Below are 22,296 nucleotides of genomic sequence, written 5' to 3' on the forward strand. Positions count from 1 at the left end.
CAAAAGCCAGAATGCTCCTCTTCCCAATTCGAATGCAGCTGCAGCCACAGCTGGATCAAGCATCAGCTTTGCAATGGGGAGAGAAAGCTCCTCAGGTTGCAGGCAAGTTCAAGGAGTGGGCTGTTTTCCCTAACAGATGGGCCAGCCAGAGGGTGCCGCCTCCTCCTGTGGGTGAAGTTGGCTGCCTAAGTGGAACAATAATATGGTTTATGTTCAGAAACTGAAATCCCCAGGCTGTTTTGCAAACCAGGGTGCTTCTTCAGCCATTGAAGAATCTCCGGCTGAACCCCTGGGGATGAAATGATCACAACTCTGCTTAATATCTCATTAGCAAAATGCTTTTCGGCATCTTTCCAGATTTCAAACTGGAGTTGTCTTCAGGAGCATAAATTCATTTGACAGGCTATTTGGCAGGCAAGATACCCCAGTGAATGTGTGTCGTGTTTGAGGTGGGAGCTGCTGGTGCTCCAGCCTTTCCTTATGGTATTCCTTTCAAATTAAACAGCCAGTTGCCTTTGCCTAATCAACACCTGTGTAGAATGCTAACTTGGCAGGATGCCAGCCTTGAATAAACAAGCTTATAAGAGTCGTAAAGGATCAAGTGTTAATACTGTACACCAGGGGTTTGATGAAAGGCCTATCAGAATTACAGATAGCAGATAATCAGAGTTGGAAGGGACCTTATAGGTTATCTAGTCCAACCCCCACCCCCGCCCAAGCAGGAGACCCTACACCATTTCTGATAAATGGCAATCCAATCTCTTCTTGAAAGTCTCAAGTGATGGAGCTCCCACAACTTCTGAAGGCAAGCTGTTCCATTGGTTGATTGTTCTCACTTTCATAAAGTTTCTCCTTATTTCCAGATTAAATCTTTCCTTGTTCAGTTTCCATCCATTATTCCTTGTCTGGCCTACAGGCACTTTAGAAAATAACTTGACCCCTTCCTCCCTGTGGCAGCCCCTCAAATATTGGAAGACCTCTATCATGTCTCCCCTGGTCCTTCTCTTTACTAGACCATGGAAAGGATTTCATTACCTTGTCCCCATCAAAAAGATGGGCAATGTGAAGTAGACTGGACTGCACCAGGCTAAGCTGGGCTGAGCTAGATTTAACTAGTATGATGGGGCACAACTTTTCAAATAATTAAGGCAGGGGTAAGGAATGGATAGCTTTAATATGATTCAAAGTTTTGGTTTTTATTAATAGTGAAGCTTAGAATATCCATCCCTGTGATAATTAATGGAGTGATTCATCGAGGTACTCATTGGTTAGAGCAGGATGTCAAACTTGATTTCATTGAGGGCTGCATCAAGGTTTTGTTTGACCTCAGGGGGCTCGGGGGCCGTGGCCAGGGTGAGCCTGGCCAGCTTGACATCACTTGTGTCAGGGGCACCTGTGGTGGCCCGAGCACTCTGCCAGTGAAAACTGAGCTCCATTTTCACTGGCAAAGGCTCCATGGGCCACTCCTTCGCGGTTTCCAGTGCAGCCCCTGCAAACATGGGCTAGATCCGGCCCACGGGCTTTGATTTTGACACCCTGTGTTAGAGATACATTAGTATTAATTGTGTAAATATTTGCAATTTTGTATTCGAACGTAAGCAGAGCTCTGCTGGCTCATTCTCCTGGCCCATGTAGTCCAGCGATCTGTTCTCCAAGTGGCCCACCAACAGCAGAAGGAAGCCCACTAGTCTCCCAGCAATTGGCCTTCAAAGGCAATGCCATCAAAGCAAATAACAATTGATCCTCATGTCATTTGTGAATTGGTCCAACCCTTTTTTTTTTTTTTTTTGAAACCAGCCAAGCTGGTAGGCAACACCATATCTCATGGTAGAAAATTCCAAATGTAAATATGTGTAGTGTAAAAAAAAAAAAAATCCTTCCATTTGTCCTGATTTCTCCACGATTCACTTTCCTTTGGCTCTAGTATAACAGGGAAAGGCAAAGTAGCTTCTCCTTGTGAGGGGTCCTTGGTGCTCTCTGAGCTTGCTTGTTCTCTTACAGACGTTTCATTAAACAAACTAGATATCTAGGTTACCTAATTTGGGTAATGAAAAGTCTGCAAGACAACAACCAAGCTCAGAGAGCACCAAGGATCCCTCATTTCAACCCTCAGCCATAAATATTCTCCTTTATTAACTTTGCCTTATCTACGTTAACCACACTATGCATAATTTTGTACACCTCAAAATTATGTAGCCTTAGCAGAGTGGTACATTTTCTTCTTTTGTTATGATTATGGTTGTTCTGCTATTATGGTTGTTCTGCTATGTATTGTTTTCTTTTCTGGCATCTGAGCATAAGCTTCCGTGCATACATTATAGTGTTGATTGTCTGTATAGCAATAACTGTTTAATGAGGAAATGCTCTAATTCTGATAGCCGAAGGGTTGACAATCCTACAAGTAAAAAATCTTGGCCAGTAAGTAAACAAAAAACTGGGTTTACATATCTCTTTACGTTCAAATCTGGTCGGTTTGGCATTAGGTCCTAGTTAACAAGATGCAGTTCAGTGGTAAGAAAAGTAAAGATCTGCACCTAGGCAGGAAAAACCAAATGCACAGGTACAGACTTGGCAGTACCTGGCTCAACAGGAGTAACTATGAGAGGGATCTAGATGTCCTAGTGGACCACCACTTAAGTATGAGCCACCAGTCTGCTGCAGCTGCCCAAAGAGTCAATGCAATCTTAGGCTGTATCAACACAGGAATAGCATCAAGATCATGAGAAGGGATAGTACCACTTTATACTGAACTGAGTGAGGCAACGCCTGGAATACTGTGTCCAATTCTGGTCATCAAAATCTAAAAAAAGATGCTGAGATCCTAGAAAAAATGCAAAAAAAGAGCAACTGAGATGATAAGGGGGCTGCAGGATAAACTATATGAGGAACAGTTAAAGCAGGGGTGTCAAACTCAATTTCATTGGGGGCCACATCAGGGTTGTGTTTGACCTCGGGGGGAAAGGGGGCATGGCCAGAGTGGGCGTGGCCAGCTCAATGTCCCTCATGTCAGGGGTACCTGTGGCAGCTGAGCACTCTGTCAGCTTTCGCTTGGAGCTCGGAGGGTCACTGGCAGAGAATTGCAGGAGACTGTCACAGTTGAAAATGGAGCTTGGGAGGGCCATATGCAACCCTCTCGAGTTCCATTTTTGCTGGCAGAGACACCATGGTCCGGACGTTCATTGTTTCCAGGGTGGACCCCATGGACCAGATCTAAGCACCCCTGAGTTAAAGGAACTATGCCTAGCCTAATGAAGAGAATAATTAGGGTTAACGGGGTAGTTGTCTTTCAATACTTGAGGAACAATCACAGAAATGAGCAGGGTGGACTTTTTCCTCATAATTCTTGAGAACAGGACCAGAAGCAATGGGTACAAGCTCATTAGAGGGAGGTCGAACCTGGAACTAAGGAGAAACTCCCTGACAGCGAGAGCAATTAATCAATGGATTAATTGCTAATCACTTGCCTCCATAGCTGGAAGTTTTCAAGAAAGGATTGGACAACCATTTGTCCATGATAATATAAGGTCTCCTGCCATAAGCAGAGGGTTTTCAATTAGAAAACCTCCAAGGTCCTTCCAGCCCTATGGTTCTATGATTCAACCCAGTCGTGTAACCACACCAGGGTAGGATGGTGGGCAAAGCTAGGCAAATGGATTCATTTGCTCTATGACCCCAACCTTAAATATGGTCACTTTTGCTTTTTTGGGGAAAAAAAACCAAAGTCTGTTTGGAAGAATGGGAATAAAATGTATAAAATAAAACACCAGTTGTGATTATATTTTCAGCAAAGGCATCGTGGACGACAACCTGCCACTCCATTGCTTCTTGTGCTTTTCCCAGAGGAAATATTTTTTGAAAAGTAATCTGAACACCAGAGCTCACTGTAACAGCATTGCCAAAAGGGCATTAAGAGTTGTAAATCTAATGTTACGAAGCTTCTCCTCTGGAAATATTGAATTGCTAACTAGAGCATACACAACTTTTGCCAAACCAATACTTGAATACAGCTCATCTGTCTGGAATCTGCACTGTATATCCAACATTAATACAATTGAGTGAGAACAGAAGTCTTTCACAAGAAATGTACTACCTGCCTCTGCTCACAACAGAATACCCTATATCACCAGACTTGAAATTTTGGGCTTGGACAATCTTGAACTACACCACCTGTGTTTGGACTTAAGTGTAGTACACACAATTATCTGCTACAATGTCCTACCAGTCAATGACTACTTCAGCTTCACCCGCAACAATACAAGAGCCCACAACAGATACAAACTTAATGTTAACCACTCCAAACTTGATTGCAGAAAGTATGACTTCATCAACAGAGTGGTCAATGCTTGGAATGCACTACCTGACTCTGTTATTACATCCTCTAACCCCCACTCCTTTAACCTCAAACTAACCACTATTGACCTCACCCCATTCCTAAGAGGTCTGTAAAGGGCGTGCATAAGCGCACCATCGTGCCTCCCGTCCCTGTCCTATTGTCCCCATTTAATCGTACCTATTTCCTGTATGTTGACCAAGAATTGAGCCCCAGTTCAGATTGCAGACAAATGGCCACTCCTCAGTTTTACTCAGAACGAAAGCTACAATGACCAGTCAAACATGTTTATACTTATACCTATTATCTTGTAAGCGATGGAGAAATCAAATAAAATAAATAAAATAAAAAATAAAAAATCTCACTTCCTCAGCCAAGCCAGCTCATCTCCCCAACCTACCTCCCGTTAAGAGAGTCACCTAAATATTCCTGCAAGCTGTGCACACCCTCTTAAGTGTTTAACCTGCCCCTCTTCCCTGACAGACTTGCAATGATTGGTGATCATTGTCTGCTTTTAATTTATTTCTGCGCTTTTATTTGCTTTGGCCCACAGTCAAATAAAACAATCATCCCTACTGTGTGTTGAGAAAAAAACAACAACACCGAAGAATCCAATTTCCACAGATGATATCAGTACAAACACACTCTCCTTTGTTTTGGGATGTAAGTTCATAAAGAAGAGCTTCAGGGAGCGGTAGAACAGTAGACACAAATCTCCTTTGATTTCTCGGCTCAGTCGCACATTTTCCAGCGAGTGGATGGAAAGCGACGAGGTCTCTTAAATGAGAATGCCCAGTTCCAATCGTTCTGATATTAAACAGGAAGCTGTTTTCCTAGCTACAGCCACATAGATCGTGTTTTAACGGTTTCCCCGCTGTGAAATGCTTTGGATGAATAATATGAATAGTTTAATTTGCCTTTCCTCTTCCCCCCGCCCCCCCGTTTTATCATCCTCATAATAAAATAAGGGTCATAGAGCAGGACTCTATGAAAAGAGCAGGGCTTCTGGGGTGACACTGTTACGTCTTCCGCAGGTCCTCCTGATTTAATGAAATTGTCATCACAGCTAGTTCCATAAAAATCCCCGTTGGCCTAATGCCTGACAGTTATAGGGTCATCTGTGGGCAGAAGCTCTGATATCTGCTCTGAGTAGGCTACGGGGCTTTGAAGAACTAAGTCTATTGCTGCCCAGTGCCAGGACCCCTGAGCTCTCGTACAAGGGACATCAGAGGTGAGGACTTCATGGTCATGAAGCTCTTGTAGGAAAGCACAGGCACAGTAACAAGGATAAACCTTAACCCCCGCCCCCCCATCTGCCCCACCAGTGGATACTTCACTGACTGAGTCTCTAAAGCTGAAAGTGATCAATTTCCCTCTATCTGCCTGGGAGGTGGGAAGGTCATGCAAGTTTGTGAAGATGTTTGATTGGTCATTGTAGCTTTCGCTCTGAGTAAAACTGAGGAGTGGCCATTTGTCTGCAATCGGAATTGGGGCTCAATTCTTGGTCAACATTTTTGCCTGAGCTTATGGTACAGGAAAACTGCTGCTACCTCTATCACGAACTTGTAAGGATGCACCTCGTTGAATGACCACAGTTGGGACCCTCAACTCAGCGGTTAAGTCAAGTTGTTTCTAAATGAAACCACAACTGTGCTTAGAATCGTACTACAGCTTTCCTTTGTTTTACAGACCTGCAAAGGTCATAAATGCGAGTTGTTTTTTCATCACCATTGCAACTGCAGTCACTGTACAAGGTAGTTGCTAAATGAGGACTACCTCTACTGTTATGTGGAATGGCCTTGGGAGACAAAAGGAATAGCTACAGGCCTTAGACAACCATCTGATCAATGACGTCTGAGCCCAAAGAAATGGGTTGGAAAAGCTGTCTCAGAAGGAATCCTTCCTAGATTTGGGAAGAGTGAAAGTAAGGGATGTGAGAGATAGTTGCAGAGTTGCAGGAGTCAGTGTTAGCCCTTTGAGGTAGGACTAAGCAAGAAGCAAAACCATGAGGACTAGCTAGCTCTGTGTTTATTCCAAAGTTATCTTAATAGATAACCTTGACTCTTGACAAATGTATCTTTTCTTTTATGTACACTGAGAGCATTTTCACCAAGACAAATTCCTTGTGTGTCCAATCACACTTGGCCAATAAAGAATTCTATTCTAGAATCAACAGAATCAAAATCAACAGAATTAAAAACAGAATCAACAGAAACAAAAATATGTTGGGCATATTTTTTTTCTCCTTTATTCTTAGGAGGAAGATGAAAGGCAAAATAGAAGCTTAAAATTTTCTTCATAACCACTATTCCTGCCCGACTCTCTTGGGTGGCTTTAAGGGCAAACTAGTTGCCTTAAATTTCTACAAATCATAAAGCCCCAATTTTACTCTTTAACTGCTTTGAACGTATTAAGGAGAAACACGACTCTGAAAAAATCAGTTGATCATGTCATAATTCTCCCAAAGGTGCTTTTTTTCTAAAAGGCAAGTGAACTTTTTTCAATTTTTTTTCCCTTTGAAAGCATTTTATTTCTCATCCAAGAATCTTCTTCAATTCATGGGTTTTGGATGAGAAGCAAAATATTTTGGGACAACCATGACCTGAATGTTTGAGAATCTCCATAGACATTCATGTCATAATCCATTATGCTATTTTATTAACTGCATCCTTCCTAGCCCCCAAGCAGAAGAAAAGGAGGAAATGCATCTCCCAGGATGAAAAAGAGTGTCCCAGCTAATCACTGTTTATTCAGTAATCTGTAAATAATCAAACCATGATTTAGCACGCTGGATGAACAGGAAGCCAATTGACGAATTCCTGCCCAAAGGATATATTAATCTAAGTAATGTACGCGTAACATGTAAAAAGAATTTGGGGATGTTAGAAATATAAATAGCATTTTAAAGGAAGTTTCAATTAATAGGATTAAACCATCATTTTTTAATACCTGTCTTTGTCTTTAACTTCCACTTCTTAAATCAGGACATCTTCTTTTTAGGACCTTGTGGTGCTTTTGTGACGCTCAGCATTGCTGCTAAATATCCTGCAAAGACTGGGCGTTAAGCTGACGGCATCAAGGAGGAGACATTAAATCTTGTGTGGCCAAAAGGAAAATACATTATTTAACAAGATCATAGACTTGTTATAGGCATCAGTGTTAGGAATAACATAGGTTACCTAACGTAGTTTGGGTAAAATAATATATATAAACTATGATTGTAAGTTTAAGTGTGTGTCACTTTAAAACTGCAAAGCATGTAATTTTGGGTGCGGTGTGAAACCACCATAAGAGGGAGCAAGAGAACCTGACGATTCCCTGACAATTACTGGATTGCATGGATTGATGGTTTGTTAACTGGGTGTTTCCCCTACTGCTGAGTTGCTGAAGGAAGATAGGAGTTTTGACTTCTTCATATCTCTACTGCAAGGAGATATATCACTGGACTGATATTTGTAAGTTTACTGACCTCTCTTTTTCGACACTGGAATTTGCAACTGAATAATCCCTGGACGGACTGAACTAGTGAATGATACATGGACTGTTTGACTATGCTATAACTCTTGCTGGAATAAACTATTTAGCTAGCACGGTGTATCTGTTTTACTGAGTGTAAGCTACAAAAACGTCTATCTCATATATTTTTGCCTGCCTGCCTGACTGCCGTGCAGATTCTGCTAGGGTGTATCCCTAACAATCAGGTACAGAACAATAGTGCTAGGACAATTGGCTAGGTCTGCCAATTTTTATCCCCTGAACACTGTTGATGGAATAGAAGCAGAGGTGGTATTCAGCAGGTTCTGACCAGTTCTGAGGAAGCAGTAGCGGAAATTTTGAGTAATTCAGAGAACCGATAAATCCCACCTCTGACTGGCCCCCTCCCATCTATTCTCTGCCTCCCAAGTCCCAGCTGATCGGCTGGGTCTTCTTTGGTTGCCCTGCACAGGAGAATGGAACTGGAAAGCAGGTTAGTGGGGTGGGGAGGGAATGGAGATTTTGCAGTATCCTTTCCCCTGCCACGCCCACCAAGCCACACCCACAGAACCGATAGTAAAAAAAATTTGAACCCCACCACTGAATAGAAGGTCTATCCCAGATAAAACAGGACACCCCTGTTTCAACAAGAAATAAAAGTTCTGGTACAGGGAAGGGAAGGAGATGGAGATGACATCAGCAAGAGAAAGACACAGTCAAATTCATTGCTAAGTCACTCCAGGAAAAGCTCATCAGCAATCACACAAAACTGCTCATGTGTTATGCAATAAAGGCAGCTCAAGCGAGCCAATGAAATTAGCCAAAATGAAAGCCTGGTGGCAATGTGTTAGCCGGGGTGTGTCATGGGAAGGTGTTGGAATGGTACTGTGGAGTCCAGGTCTTCTATACTCAGCCACAGTGCTTCATAAGGTTGGGGGTCATCTCTTCCAACTTCCACCAGGACATTGGTAATGGATGACCAACAACCTTCTGGATATTATCTTTAGCCAATTGGGCAACTCACAGTATGTGTGACCACCTGTTCCATTGGCTGGCAGTGTATACAGTCAGAAATCTCTTCCTGACCTCTAGCTGTAAACTACTTTCTTGTAGCTTTAACACACTGACAAAATATATATATATATATATATATCAGAGGAGTCTGGAAACACCATTTCTGGTGAAAACACATTTAATTAAAAGACAGAAGCTTTCACAAATTGTAACTCACTGCATCAGATGCCCAGGGCGGCAGCTAGACGGATGTAGGCTTTAAATTGGGTTGAGGTGTGAAGGAGAGAGGGAGGGAGGGAGGGATAGGTTGGTTATTCAGATTCAGGAATCAGGTGATTACAAGGACCTAATCAATTAATAAATGTAATCTCTTAAAACCCATTGTGCTTGTTGAGATTTTCTGAGATTGCCTGAAGCTTTGAGTGTATGTGAGGTCAACAGTGTCTCACTCAGTGACACTATTAAAAACCCAACTTTTCTAAAATATTTATTTGTTCCATATAGATATTGATAGACAATGGACCCAGAGATAAGTGCAGAATTTATGTTGCTAAGCGAAACAGTTGTTAAGTGAGTTTTGCCCCATTTTACGACCTTTCTTTCCTCCCTTGTTACCACAGTCAATCCAGTAACACAGTTGTTAAGTGAATCTGGCTTCCCCATTGACTTTGCTTGTCAGAAGGCCTCAAAAAGTGATCACATGACCCCAGGACATTGCAACCATCTTAAATACAAGCCAGCTGCCAAGCATCAAACTTGGATCACATGACAATTGTCATCAGTGTGAAAAATCATCATAAATCACTTTTTTCAGTATCGTCGTAACTTTGAACGGTCCCTAAACAAATGGTTGTAAGTTAATGACTACCTGTTATTGCCTAAAATGCATAGGTTAGTACTAGCTAATCTTGTAGATATGGCTAAAAGATAGAAGAAGTGAGAAATCGATGCTAAAAATAAAGGTTCCCCCCCAAAAAAACCACCAGATTTTTGATGCATTTAAAGAAATGGAGGAGTTCACTGCTGTAGGTCTGAATGTACAGGTGGAATATGTAAGGCCTCAGATTCCACCCACCTCACTGACATATTGAACATTTGAGAAGGGATGTGCAGAGTGTTTATTTGAAAGAATAAACATTTTCCATTAATTAAAAAAAACAGCTTTTAAAATAAAAGAAAACAAGAGAAACCTCTTTGAAATTGCACCACCATATATTATTTTCTGCCATGTGTATCATTAGTCCCGATGGGATTGAATACTAAATAAAACTATATAGGATTACCTGGTATATTTTCAGCAAAAATGAAAAGAATTCATTTGGACAAAAAGTATTAATTTTTTTTTCTTCCTCTCCCCTCCTTCCTTTCAGAGGACAACTGTTCCTATTTCACACACTTTGCCTCAGGAGAAAGCACTGAGATCTTTCAAGTATCAACACAACGAGGTAAGAAGAATTGGTAAGCAGGCAACCCCTGCATTACAACAGTAGCATACCTTATGCCAAAATGTACCCAGTTCATCAGATTGGGATCCAGCTCTAAACAAATATGGGTTAATTAAACCAGTTATGGAGGAAGATGTCTAAGGGTGCAGAATTCAGTGGTGGGATTCAATTTTTTTTTTACTACCGGTTCTGTGGGCATGGCTTGGTGGGCGTGGCTAGGGAAGTATACTGTAAAATCTCCAGTCAGAAGAGGTATTTGCCGGTTCTCCAAACTACTCAAAATCAGTTCTCCAGAACTGGTCAGAACCTGCTGAATACCACTTCTGGTCCAGATGAAAGAGGTGAAGAGTCACACACTTATGGAAAGATGAACCTGAAGTCAGCCCCATCAGCTTTAGAGGAACATATTAAGTAGTCTTCCCTATCATGGTATTGTGGTTAGTTAGCAGCAGGTGCAGATGACTGAGGAGAGTGATGATTCTGATGAGGGGCCAGGACCATCAGGGAGTGGACTACTGCCTTCAGTGATTGTGGGGGCTGGCAGCAATGACAAGGAGGTTCCCAAGGAGCCTGTGCTAATTGCGCGTGAGCGCAGGATGATTCATAGAAGAGAACAGCTGGAGCAGCACAGGTGACTCGGGAGTAAGGATGCAACATAATGGCCCCTCCTTCCAGGGAATATAAGCCTGGTTTCAAAAGGTTTTTGCTTTTGCAGAATGCAAAAACCTTCTAAGGACTCAGCATTGCGTGTGGAGACTCCGGCTTATCTGAAGAATTCTATCAAGGCTTTTCTGGTTGGACTAATTGGCTGCAAGCCATCTTTGGTCTACAAAGAAGTTATTGTGTTGGCACCAACACTGAGAATTCTGATGGAATACAGGACAGAATACAGAGTAACAAAGTTGGAAGGGTCTTCTAGTCCAACCTTGGAGGTCTTCTAGTCCAATCCCCTGCTCAATCAGGAGACCCTAGGCCCGTGATGGTGAACCTATGGCACACGTGCCAGAGGTGGCACACAGAGCCCTCTCTGTCGCCATGCAAGACGTTGCCCCAGCTCAGTTCCACCGTGCATGCGCAAGTGCCTCCCGCCAGCCAGCTGGTCTTCGGGTCCCTACCACGCATGCGTGGGGTGGGGTGCATGTGCAGGGGATGCTTGTGCACGCAGGGGTGCACATGCATGCACGGGGGTGAGGCGCAGGCGTGAGGGACTCGCACGCATTGCATTTTGGGGATGTGCGCATGTGCTAAAAAGATTAGCCGTCACTGCCCAAAGCCATTCTGGACAAATAGCTTCCCACTGCAGTTTCTTCTTAAAAGCCTCCAGTGATATAGCACCCTCAACCTCAGGAGGCAAGCTGCTCCAACGATTGTTTTCAGTTTTCAGTTCTGAGAATGGTAACCTTAATACATCAGATGTAGCCAGTGGGAAAACTTACACCCACGTATGTCGATGGAGATTATTCTCAGTCATCCAGGTCATGGTTGTTTCAAAGGTGCTTTTTCAAAAGGCAACTGGACTTTGTTTTTCCTTGAAGATATTTCACTTCTCATCCAAGAAGCTTCTTGGGTAGGAAGAACTGAAGAAGCTTCTTGGATGGGAAGCAAAGTGTCTTCAAGGAAAAACAAAGTCCAGCTGGTTTTTGAAAAAAGCACCTTTGGGTTCCACCCACATAAGAATTTCTTGCTTGACAAACTTTTTAGGTGGTGAAAATACCAGACCTGAAATTCCTAAATATAATGAGAAGCATTTTCATTTGTTCTAAGACAGGCTTGTCCAACCCGCGGCCTGCGGGCCGCATGTGGCCCAGGTTGCCTCGTAATGCGGCCCAGTGCCCATCCCAACCTTCGTGCCAGAGCCAGCGAGGAGGAGGAGGAGAGGCAGGCGCGAGGTGGGGCGAGGCGAGCGCCAGGCCAAGCAGCAACAGAAAAGGCGGGCGCTGTCAGAGCGCCACCTCCTGCTGTTGCCGCCGCCGCCACCGCTGCCGCTTCTGCCCCTGCCATCACTGCCGTTTCTGCCCCCACCACCGCCGCCGCTTCTTCCCCCACCACCGCTGCTGCTTCTTCCCCCGCTGCTGCTGCTGCTTCTGCCCCCGCCGCCACTGCTGCTTCTGCCTTCCAGTCTTGCCTCATCCAGCTGGGCCATTTGCAGGAGGAGAGGTAGGCGCGAGGCGGGCGAGCTTTCTCTCCCCCTCCCTGCAAAATTTGGCCGGAAAATAAACCGTGATAAAAAAACCGTGATAGAAAAACCGTGATAAAAATAAATAATTTTTAATAAATAATTAATAATAAATAATAAAAACATTTCACTAACTCCATTTCCAAATAAATTTAATATGTTAACTATGTTTTCTATGGTTTTTTTGGATGATCAGGTATCGTTACTGTTATTTGATTTTATGTGTGGCCCAAACCAAATTTTCATCTTCTAATGTGGCCCAGGGAAGGTGAAAGGTTGGACACCCCTGTTCTAAGAGAAGATCACACTTAAAGAATGCACCAAAGTTCTTCCTCTTTACTCAGAACAAATGAGTGACAGCCAGCCCTTGCTTTCAGCCTTAGGTTTCTCTCATTAGGAAAGCTTTTCATTTGTAAGTGAACTCTTTCAGCACTACCGCTGGATGATCCAATGCTTCATTACAGCTCTGCAAAGTTGAAATAGCAGCTTTATTGCAATTGTGCAGTGAATGTGCTTTAACTATCCCTCTGGGTTAATAATTTATTTCTGAAGTGATATTTTTAAACAGATTCACTTGCTGTATCTGTGAAAAAAAGGTATGCATGTCACACATCCTTGTTTTTAGTCTTAAGAAGGATTTAACAGATGACTCCTACGACAAGGGTCTAAGTTGGAATTTATTAATGCAAGGGTCTCTAACCTGGCAACTTTCAAGACTTGTGGACATCAACTCCCAGAATTCCTATGATGATTGGGGAATTCTGGGAGTTGAAGTCCACAAGTCTTGAAAGTTGCCAGGATCGGAGAACCCTGTATTAATGAATCAGCTCCTTGCAAATGTTGATGTAGGAGATGACCAGGCTGAGCCCGAGGGAGAGGTCAAACACGTCATCGGTCTTGAGCCCACAAGAGATCTATGTCCGCTTCTCCATGAATTCCATTGACTCTTCTCTACCACTAATTTGCTTTGACAGTTACTAGTTCAGATTCTCATAGAGAGCTTAAGCTTGCAATATATCTTTTTTTTATAGTCATTTTGAGCTACCTGGGCTTCTGATTTCCCGCTCTTGACAGTTATTTTGCAACCGAGGGCTGACTCATGAAATGATGAAATTGAGAAGATGTATCCAAGCCCTGCTCTCAGCATCCCCATGTGCCTGGCTGACATTAAAGAGCAAAGTGTTGATTAATGTGACGGGCAGAAGGCAGTTCCAACCTTATTCGGAACAGAAACCCTGCTGGGATAGAACTGGAAATACCGAAAGTTTTGCAAGCACATTTTATTCTAGACGGGAGCATGCTTTCTAAAGGTCTTTGAAATCTTTCAGCTGGATCCACAAACATCTCTAATAAGGAGGTAGAAAAATTAGGGAGCAGCAGAATTTCTACGAGCTTTTTCTCTTCCCTAATTTAGTCTGTAGGAGATGATTCTAGAAATGAAACAGAAGATGACAGGACCATTTACTTCCGATTCATCTACATGAGGGAAAAGCAAACTATTACCCATTTTAATTTTGTATTCCAAAACAATTTGTTTTATGCTGTAAAGAAATTAACACCCTCATCCTTATTCGTTGTATCATTTTGTTGCAATTCAAGAATCTCCTTCAGATGTTTCACCCCTTAGCGTTTTCACGTCCGTATATTCAATAGACTGCTAGCCTTTATAAGCTTGCTACTACAGGTGTTCCTCGACCTCCAGCTATGAGTGAGCCCAACATTTCTGTCGTTAAGTGATACATTGTGTTAAGTGCATTCTGCCGCATTTTACCAACCTGTCTTGTCACAGTCGTTAAGTGAATCACCGCAGTTGACAAGTTAGCCACACGGCTGTTAAGTGAAATCGGCATCCCCATTGGCTTTGCTTGTCAAAGTCAAAAGGTTGCACAAGTTGATCACATGACCTTGGGACACAGCAATGGTCATAAGTATGAGTCAGCTGCCAAGCACCTGAATTTTGATCTCATGACCGTGAGGATATTACAAAGGTCATAAAAGTGAAATAGGGTCATAAGTCACTTTTTTCAGTCCCGTTGTAACTTTGAATGGTCATTAAATGAATTGTTGTTAAATCAAAGATTACCTGTATTGAAATGAAAGCCAGTTTGGCTCAGCGATTAAGGCTAGAAACCGGGAGATTTCTAGTCCCTCCCTAGACGCAAAGCCAATCATTTTGGGTCAATCATTCTCTTTGCCCCAGGAAGCAGGCAAGGGCAAACCATTTCCCCAAAAAAAGCTTGACAAGAAAATTGCAGGGATAGAAAAGAAATGGTGGCAAAGCCAAACTTACAGTCACAAAAGTATCTTTTATCTTTGGTAATCCTATCCGTAAGTCTAAAGAGGTGAATCAGAAGGATGTGTCTGCCATTGGTTTACATATTTACACTTGAAAGGAAGATTTAAATCAGATGAAAAGAATTATGGGTTTCATTTTGTTAAAAATGAATTGGAAATCCTACTGGGCGGTAGTGACGAACATATTGTCAAGGTCTATAAACTGTTATTGAATGTGAATTTGGAGAATGAATGTCTAAAGCACTGCATGATTCAGTGGGCAAAGGAGCTTTGGATATAATGTAATGCTTGAACAAGGGGAGAGTATGTAGACGGAAGGTTTAAACATTACACTATTATTATTATTTTTTGCCTTATGGGCCTCAGGGAAGCCTCCTGGGTGAAGCAGTAAGACAGTGAGGAGGATCCCAACCCAGCTAATCATCAGAACAGCTGATCGTTGGGAGGGAAAAAAAATACCACTTTGGCTGAATCGGTAGCTGTTTTTTTTTACTACCGGTTCAGCCGAATGACAACATTTTTTACTAGCGGTTCACCCAAACCGGGCCAAACCGGTAAAATACCACCACTGGATTACCCCTAATATCCAAGTTCAGCTGAGTAAAAACTTTGAAAAAGAAAGGGGAACAGGTAAACAGCAGGCAATTGGGTGGATTATTGTATCTTTTCCCATTTTGCTATTAAGAAAAAGGTGGGATTTATAGCCTCTCTTTTCCTTGACAATTTGCACGTCGTGCTCTAGTTCAGAACCCAGATAGTTGTCCCTGTCATATCATATTAGTTTCTCAGAGCAGAAATTGTTGTGTCTTCTGGAGCCGATTATGATTTTTCCCAGAGAATCGGACGAGGAAGAAGGGAAGTCTGTTACCTACTGAACCAGGAACACGACAATTCCATTCATAGATCCACTGTCTCACCATCTACATGTTTAATGCTGAATTGTTGCCTTGGCCCCCATCATGCGTTGCACAATTAGCTTATGTTTCTCCTATTTCTGAAGCCCTTCCCTTCTGATTGCCCAGAGGGAAACATTGCTCTTATGGCAGAAGTCCACAAGGATATCCCCCAGTATCAACATGGCAATCGGAATGGTTTGACACAGATAAAAATCAAGCAGAGCTTTGATTGTTGTAACCACCATGTTGATTTTTCAGACTGTCCTCTGTGGACAACCCTTTGATAGCTGGTGGCAGGTTTTTGCCTTTGTGTTGCTTCCCCACTGGGATTAGAAGATTTGTCAATGACCATTTCCTTTGGATGGAATGCTTGGTGCTCTCTGAGCTTGGTGACTTTCTTGCAGACGTTTCATTACCAAACTAGGTAACATCATCAGTGCTTTCCCCCCCTTTTTTGGTCTCTTCAGAATACAGCATTTCTGCAGCTGCCATTGCCATCTTCAGTGTGGGCTTTTCCATCATCGGAACCATTTGTGTCCTCTTATCCTTCCGGAAGAAGATGGATTACCTCTTGAGGCCAGCTGCCATGTTCTATATGTTTGCAGGTGGGAAGGAAGAAATAGGGACATCAAGTTTACTTACATTTAGGTAGGGTGGGAAGAAGGGGCATGGTGGAAGAAGAACATGACTGAAAGGAAGGTGGTGATGGGTGCAAAGAGCTTTGCTAGTCTAATCAAGAAGTCTAGAAATATCTAGTAGTTAAGCTGGAATTCGGTTCAGCATAAAACTGAGGTGTCAACTCATAAAGCATTCCTATACCTGTTTTTGAGTTGCCATAAGCAGGGGGGGGAAACCTGAAGGAGCAGTATAGCAATTAAAACCAAAAGTACATTCCATGCTTATCTTACAAAGATTGTAGCCTAGACTACCAGATTTTCTGCCCTCAAAAATCCTTCATTGGAGAATGTGATTGATGACACCCAGCCCATAAACATGCTTCATTGAAGAATCTGATTTATAACACACCCAGGGGGGAAGGGAGAACAGGGTCACAGGTAACCGTAAATTACGTGTGGCAGAGTTGGCTTCATATGGGTCAATGCCAACATGTTGCCCTTACTAAGTCTTTTGGATTCTTTTGAAGCTTGGCTCGAGGCTCATGATTTAATTAGGGCAATCGCCAGAATCCTGACAGCAAGCCAACTCTGCCTTGACTTCCATTCCCTGCTCACTGTTTTCTTTTTCCCACTCCCCAGGCCTGTGCATCATCATATCAGTGGAAGTGATGAGGCAATCGGTCAAAAAGATGATCGCGAGCGATGACACAGAATGGATAGAGTACTACTACTCCTGGTCCTTCGCCTGTGCCTGTGCCTCTTTTGTCTTGCTGTTCCTCTGTGGAGTGGCGCTTCTGCTCATCTCCTTGCCTCGCATGCCACAGAACCCATGGGAGACTTGCATGGACGCCGAGCCAGAGCATTAAGTGTTACCAGCTCATGTTGCCACTCCAACCATATCATATGACTCCTGTTCCTCAATGGCCAGCTATATATATATACATATATATATATAGAGAGAGAGAGTCCAGGAGTCGGTGTGGGAATATCTTTGGATCATGCCTACTGAGAGAATCAGATAGGAGCTGAATGCAAAATCCTGAGATAAAAAAGAAATGATGAAGATGACCTCTTTTGACAAGATGTGCAAAGACTTGGCTTGATCACACTGCTTGATTGCTAACACAGCCTGGAAACGTTGGTATAAATGTCACTGAATAGAAATACAGACTTAAGAAAGAGATAAATTTTTGTCTAAATAGGAGTTGTGGTCACTCTTTTAGGGACAAACAACCAGATGCCCATCTGATATTTTGGGTTATAGCTCCATTAATCCTTCATAATTGGCCATATTAACAGTGGTCCATAGGATATGTAATCCAAAACATCTGATGGACTCCTGCCCCATTTGATTAACCCTAGGAATGATAAGGGGGGTGGGGGAAGAACCCCAAATCATATTTTGTCAGTGTATAATTTTTTCTCCATCTGTAAATAATCTTACCATCAATTTGGAGGCAGTCATAATGTTATTAAGCACATTACCAAAATAGATTCTAAAAAAAGATGTTGGATTACATGAAGACAGAAGAATCTCTAAGGCATATGCTTAGAGTCAACAGTGATGATTTTTATGATACTTCTTATATGTCAGCTAGTAATTTGTTGAGCTGGTATGATTGGGGAATGACAGAGACAAGGAAATTGAATAATAATAATGATTTTGAAAACCAAATTGAATTATGCAGAGGGAAGCGAGCAAGGGATCTGCTCCAAGCATCAGCTAATATTTTTAACTACCGTCTTCCTGCATCTGCCACTGTCCAGATGTTTTTGACCACAATTCCCAGCTGATCCCACCAGCTGGCTTTGCTGGTGGTGAATTACAAACTGTGGCGAATTGGGGAACGCTATTTGACAGCTTCAGTGGTTCTAGAACAGCGGCAGTCACATTCCACAAACAGCCAACATGTTTTTAGCAGAGGAAAGAAACAAAAGCTTTACAGCCAGGGGAAGACACAATATGTATGTACATCTGAGTATTTCATAGCATTTGCAGCCTGGTTAGCATTTGTAAAGGACGAGAAGCTATTAAACCGGTTGAGTGCAGGAGGTAAGAAGCTATAAAGGTTGACTCAGCCTTCCATCCTTCTGAGGTGGGTAAAATGAGGACCCAGATTGTTGGGGGCAATAGACTGAATCTGCAAACCGCTTAGGCAGGGCTGCAAGCACTGTGAAGGTGTATATAAGTTTAAGTATTATTGCTATTGCTAAATGCTTCAGATCAGGTGACAGAAGAACACCTGCCCAGGTACCTCCCTACTCCCCCACCCCCCCAAAAAAACACCTGGAAGTCCACAATCCCCCAAAAGACAAGGACTAAATTATAGACATCTGTCTCAGAAAGCAAGAGCGAGGAAATAAGCTTTCTAATCTCAAAGATAATATTGTGGTTGCTTTTGTAACAAGTTAGAGCTGAATAATTTAACAGCCAGCCTGTGTAATATGAAGTCAGTTTGCAATTTAAAAATCACTAAACCAAGTATAATAAAGCAGATAGCGTCGTTATAATATTCCATCGCATTTTTAATATCAGTGTATAGAGCAGCATATAAAAAGTGTCAATTGGACATAGCCTCTGAGGCTGGGATCTGACCAAAATGAAATAAAATGGAGCAATTAACTTCCTGTGATTTGGAAACTATAGTTCAGTTGATGCAACCTAAAGTTGCATTTGGCATTATTGCAGCTACATCACACGGCTGGCTCGTATTCCCTTTGAAATCAATTATTATTTTGCAGATCTTTTTCACAGACATCATTAACAACACAAATACCCCCCATCCAATAGTTGTGTGTATAGTTTTTGGTTATTAAGCTAAGAATTGTTTTCTTTACAGCGAGCTGCTTCTACTAATAGTTTATTCCGTTAGTAGTGCCTTCTTTCTTTGAATTCATAAATCCCCACCTTTTCTTATCACCTGGCATGGGGCCATTCATCCTGCCTATCCTTTGACCTTTCTTTAGACTGCTACAAGCTCACATCTGTTGCAGAAAAAGAAATCTGCCAGTGTATTCTGGCAAGGAGCCATGCCCATAAGCATTGCAACTCACAATTGCAGACTCCCCTTTTCCCCTTTTGCCTCTTAGAGCGTAACCTGTTGAAAAGCTTTTATTTCTTCTTGTTCCCATCCCAGGATCTTAGATTAGCCAAGTCTAAATGCCTGATGCAGAAACAAAAAAGTTGCTAGCTCACATGAAATCATAAAAGCAAACTCCTTGCATTATTATTCACTCGTTCATTGAGGTTGCAGGAACATGGTCTTTGCTTATTCAGCAGAGAGCAGTCCCTCGATCACCTACAATAGACAACTGGCAGCTCTTAAAGGAGATGATCTTTTCAGCACCTCTAACTTCACATTCAGAACACCCTCTGATCATTCTCCTCTCCTCCTCTCCTGTGGCAAATTCCTGCTAACCCTACCTCTACAGGCAGTCCTCAACTTAACGATCGCAATTGAGCCCAAAATGTATATTGCTAAGGGAGACATTCGTTAAATGAATTTTGCCCCATTTTACGCCCTTGCTGGCCACAGTTGTTAAGCGAATCATTGAAGTTGTTGAGCGACACAGTTGTTAAATGAATCCGACTTCCCCATTGACTTCGCTTGTCAAACCTTTGCAAAAAGGTGATTGCACGCAACCATCATAAAAATGTGCCTCTTGCCAAGTATCTGAATTTCGATCACACAATCATCAATGCGTGATCACAAGCAACCATCATAAGTGTGAAAAACAGTCATAAATCACTTTGTTCAGTGCCGCTGTAACTTTGAATGGTCACTAAATGAACTGTTGTAAAGGGAGGACTGCCTGTATTTGTACCTTGGGGTAGTCCCACCATTGTCCATGATTTCTCTGGTTGGTTTTGAAAACTTGTATTTTCCTTTGCCTTTTTCGCTGTTTGTTGGCATTCTTTGAGACATCTTTTCTCTCCCTTTCTTGCTTCCTTTTTAATTTTTTTTTTAAATTGAGATGGGGTTAATTTGGCGTGTACCAAGGAACAAATTGTCCCAGGAGTCATCTTAGGGACCAGCCACAGTTACAGCTTCCAAAAGTTTTGCCAATATAACTCAGATAGATTGTATATTAGCAACCTGTCTTGATTCATATCTCATAAGGCAGATATTTCAATATTTACAGTTTTCTGCCTCTTGCAATTATGTCATCAGCTCACACTCCCCCCCAAAATTGCTGAATGTGCCAATTACTGCTAATAGCACAGAAAATGCTTTTACAGAGAATTCTCTGGTCAAAACCATACAGTAGGCAAAAACCATCTAAAAAGGCATATTTGGGGAGAGAGGAAGAAAGTTCATTATATTTCCTTAAATATAAGGCCTTTTAAAGAGAATTTATATGGTAATTGTAAACAGGAGACAAAAGGAAATCCAGGATGGCAAAAAATACAGAACACAATGAAACACAACTGAGCTGTAGAGTCCTTGTTGCTCTCGGAGCTTGATTGTTTTCTTGCAGGCGTTACATTACCAAAGTAGCTAATATCATCTCTACTAGGTAATGTCATCTTTACGACTAGCACTGATGATGTTACCTAGTTTGGTAATGAAATGTCTATAACCAAGCTGAGAAAGGACTAAGGACACCACAGTTGAACTCTGAGCTACAAATATTCTTTTCTAGTGGTAAACTGAGCTAAATGTACAAATCTGTCCAAGTGTTTCAGGTATTATTTATTAAAGAGGTCTGATTTTCTATAATCTCTACGTTGTCCGGTTCATCTCCCTAACACGACCATTCCTTCCACCTCCCTGCATTGGGCTAATCCTGATTCACACAGTAAATATAAAATCTGGTTCTCCTTAATGGGACAGGCAACCTTTCACCAAGCCTCAGGAGGGCTATCCCAATCTTTAGCGTTGTTGATAATGGAGGGAAATTTTCATGGGAAACAAAATGTTTTAGCAGTGGATTTCACACATACAAATCTCGTACCCTAGAAGAGTTTTGCTTTTTAAAGGAGTCATTCTTGACCTTTTGCCGTGGAATTCCATCTCCCCTTCAAGAGACGCTGGGTCATCTGTCAAAACATGAAGAGAAGCTGAGAGAAGAATTTAACTATTGACAATAAGTTAGTCCTGAACATATACCACAGTTGGAGCTGGAATTTTGGCTGCTAAGCGATCATTAATTGAGTCATTATGTGACCATACCTGGTTTTACTTTTTTTCTTTTTTGCCACATTTTTAAGTGAATCTGGTTTCCCCCATCGACTTTGCTTGTCAGAAGCTAACAAATTGCGATCATGTGACCGTGGGAATGTTGCAATGGCTGTTAAGTGTGAGGACTGGTCTTAAATCACTTTTTTTTCAGCATTGTCATAACCAGTCATTAAACAAAAGTCCATTAGTTGTGGATTTCAGTTTTCCTCATCAGTTTAGAACAGAAAACTTCCTTGTTGGGCTGCTGGTTGGAGCTAATAGATGCTGTAGTCCAAAGACCTGGAAATACATTGCTATCCATAGTCCTTTGGTGTCTTATCTAAAAGATGATTGGTCATCATTTGCAAGAGGAAAATTATTTATAAAGCCTTAGTAAGACCACACTTGGAATACTCCATCCAGTTTTGGTCATCATATTATAAAAAAAGATGCTGAGAGTCTGGAAAGAGTGCAGAAAAGAGCAACTGATTGGTGGGGTGGAGGCTAAAATATATGAACAGTTTCAGGAATTGGTAATGGCTAGAGAAAAAAAGAACTAGAGGAGACATGATAACAGCATTCCAATATTTGAGGGGCTACCACAGAGAAGAGAAGATCAAGTTATTTTCCAAAGCACCAGAAGGCAAGACAAGAAACAATGGATGGACACTTATCAAGGAGAGAAGCACCCTAGAACTAAGGCGTCATTTCCTGATAGAACAATTAATCAGTGGAACAACTTGCCTTCAGAAGTTGTGGGTACTTGAACAGTGGAGATTTTTAAGAGACTGGACAACCATTTGTCTGAAATGATATAGGGTTTCCTCCTTGAGCAGGGAGTTGGATTAGAAGACCTCCAAGATCACTTCCAACTCCGTTATTTAATT

The 22,296-nt window shown here is 42.1% G+C and overlaps 1 protein-coding gene across 1 annotated transcript in view; it reads left to right on the top strand.

Moving 5' to 3' along the window:
• CACNG1 (calcium voltage-gated channel auxiliary subunit gamma 1) overlaps positions 1 to 20,968 on the top strand; it is a 37,384-nt gene extending 16,416 nt beyond the window's left edge. The window contains exons 2-4 of the mRNA XM_026711123.2: positions 10,189 to 10,263; positions 16,098 to 16,235; positions 16,887 to 20,968. Of these exons, the coding sequence (XP_026566908.1) occupies positions 10,189 to 10,263; positions 16,098 to 16,235; positions 16,887 to 17,113 (440 nt within the window). The 3' untranslated portion in view covers positions 17,114 to 20,968. The remainder of the gene's footprint in view (positions 1 to 10,188; positions 10,264 to 16,097; positions 16,236 to 16,886) is intronic.
• Positions 20,969 to 22,296: the final 1,328 nt, after the last annotated feature.

Source organism: Pseudonaja textilis, chromosome 2, assembly GCF_049901715.1.
Source record: "Pseudonaja textilis isolate UNSWEBS1 chromosome 2, rPseTex1.2, whole genome shotgun sequence".
In the NCBI taxonomy this organism is placed as follows: Eukaryota; Metazoa; Chordata; class Lepidosauria; order Squamata; family Elapidae; genus Pseudonaja; species Pseudonaja textilis.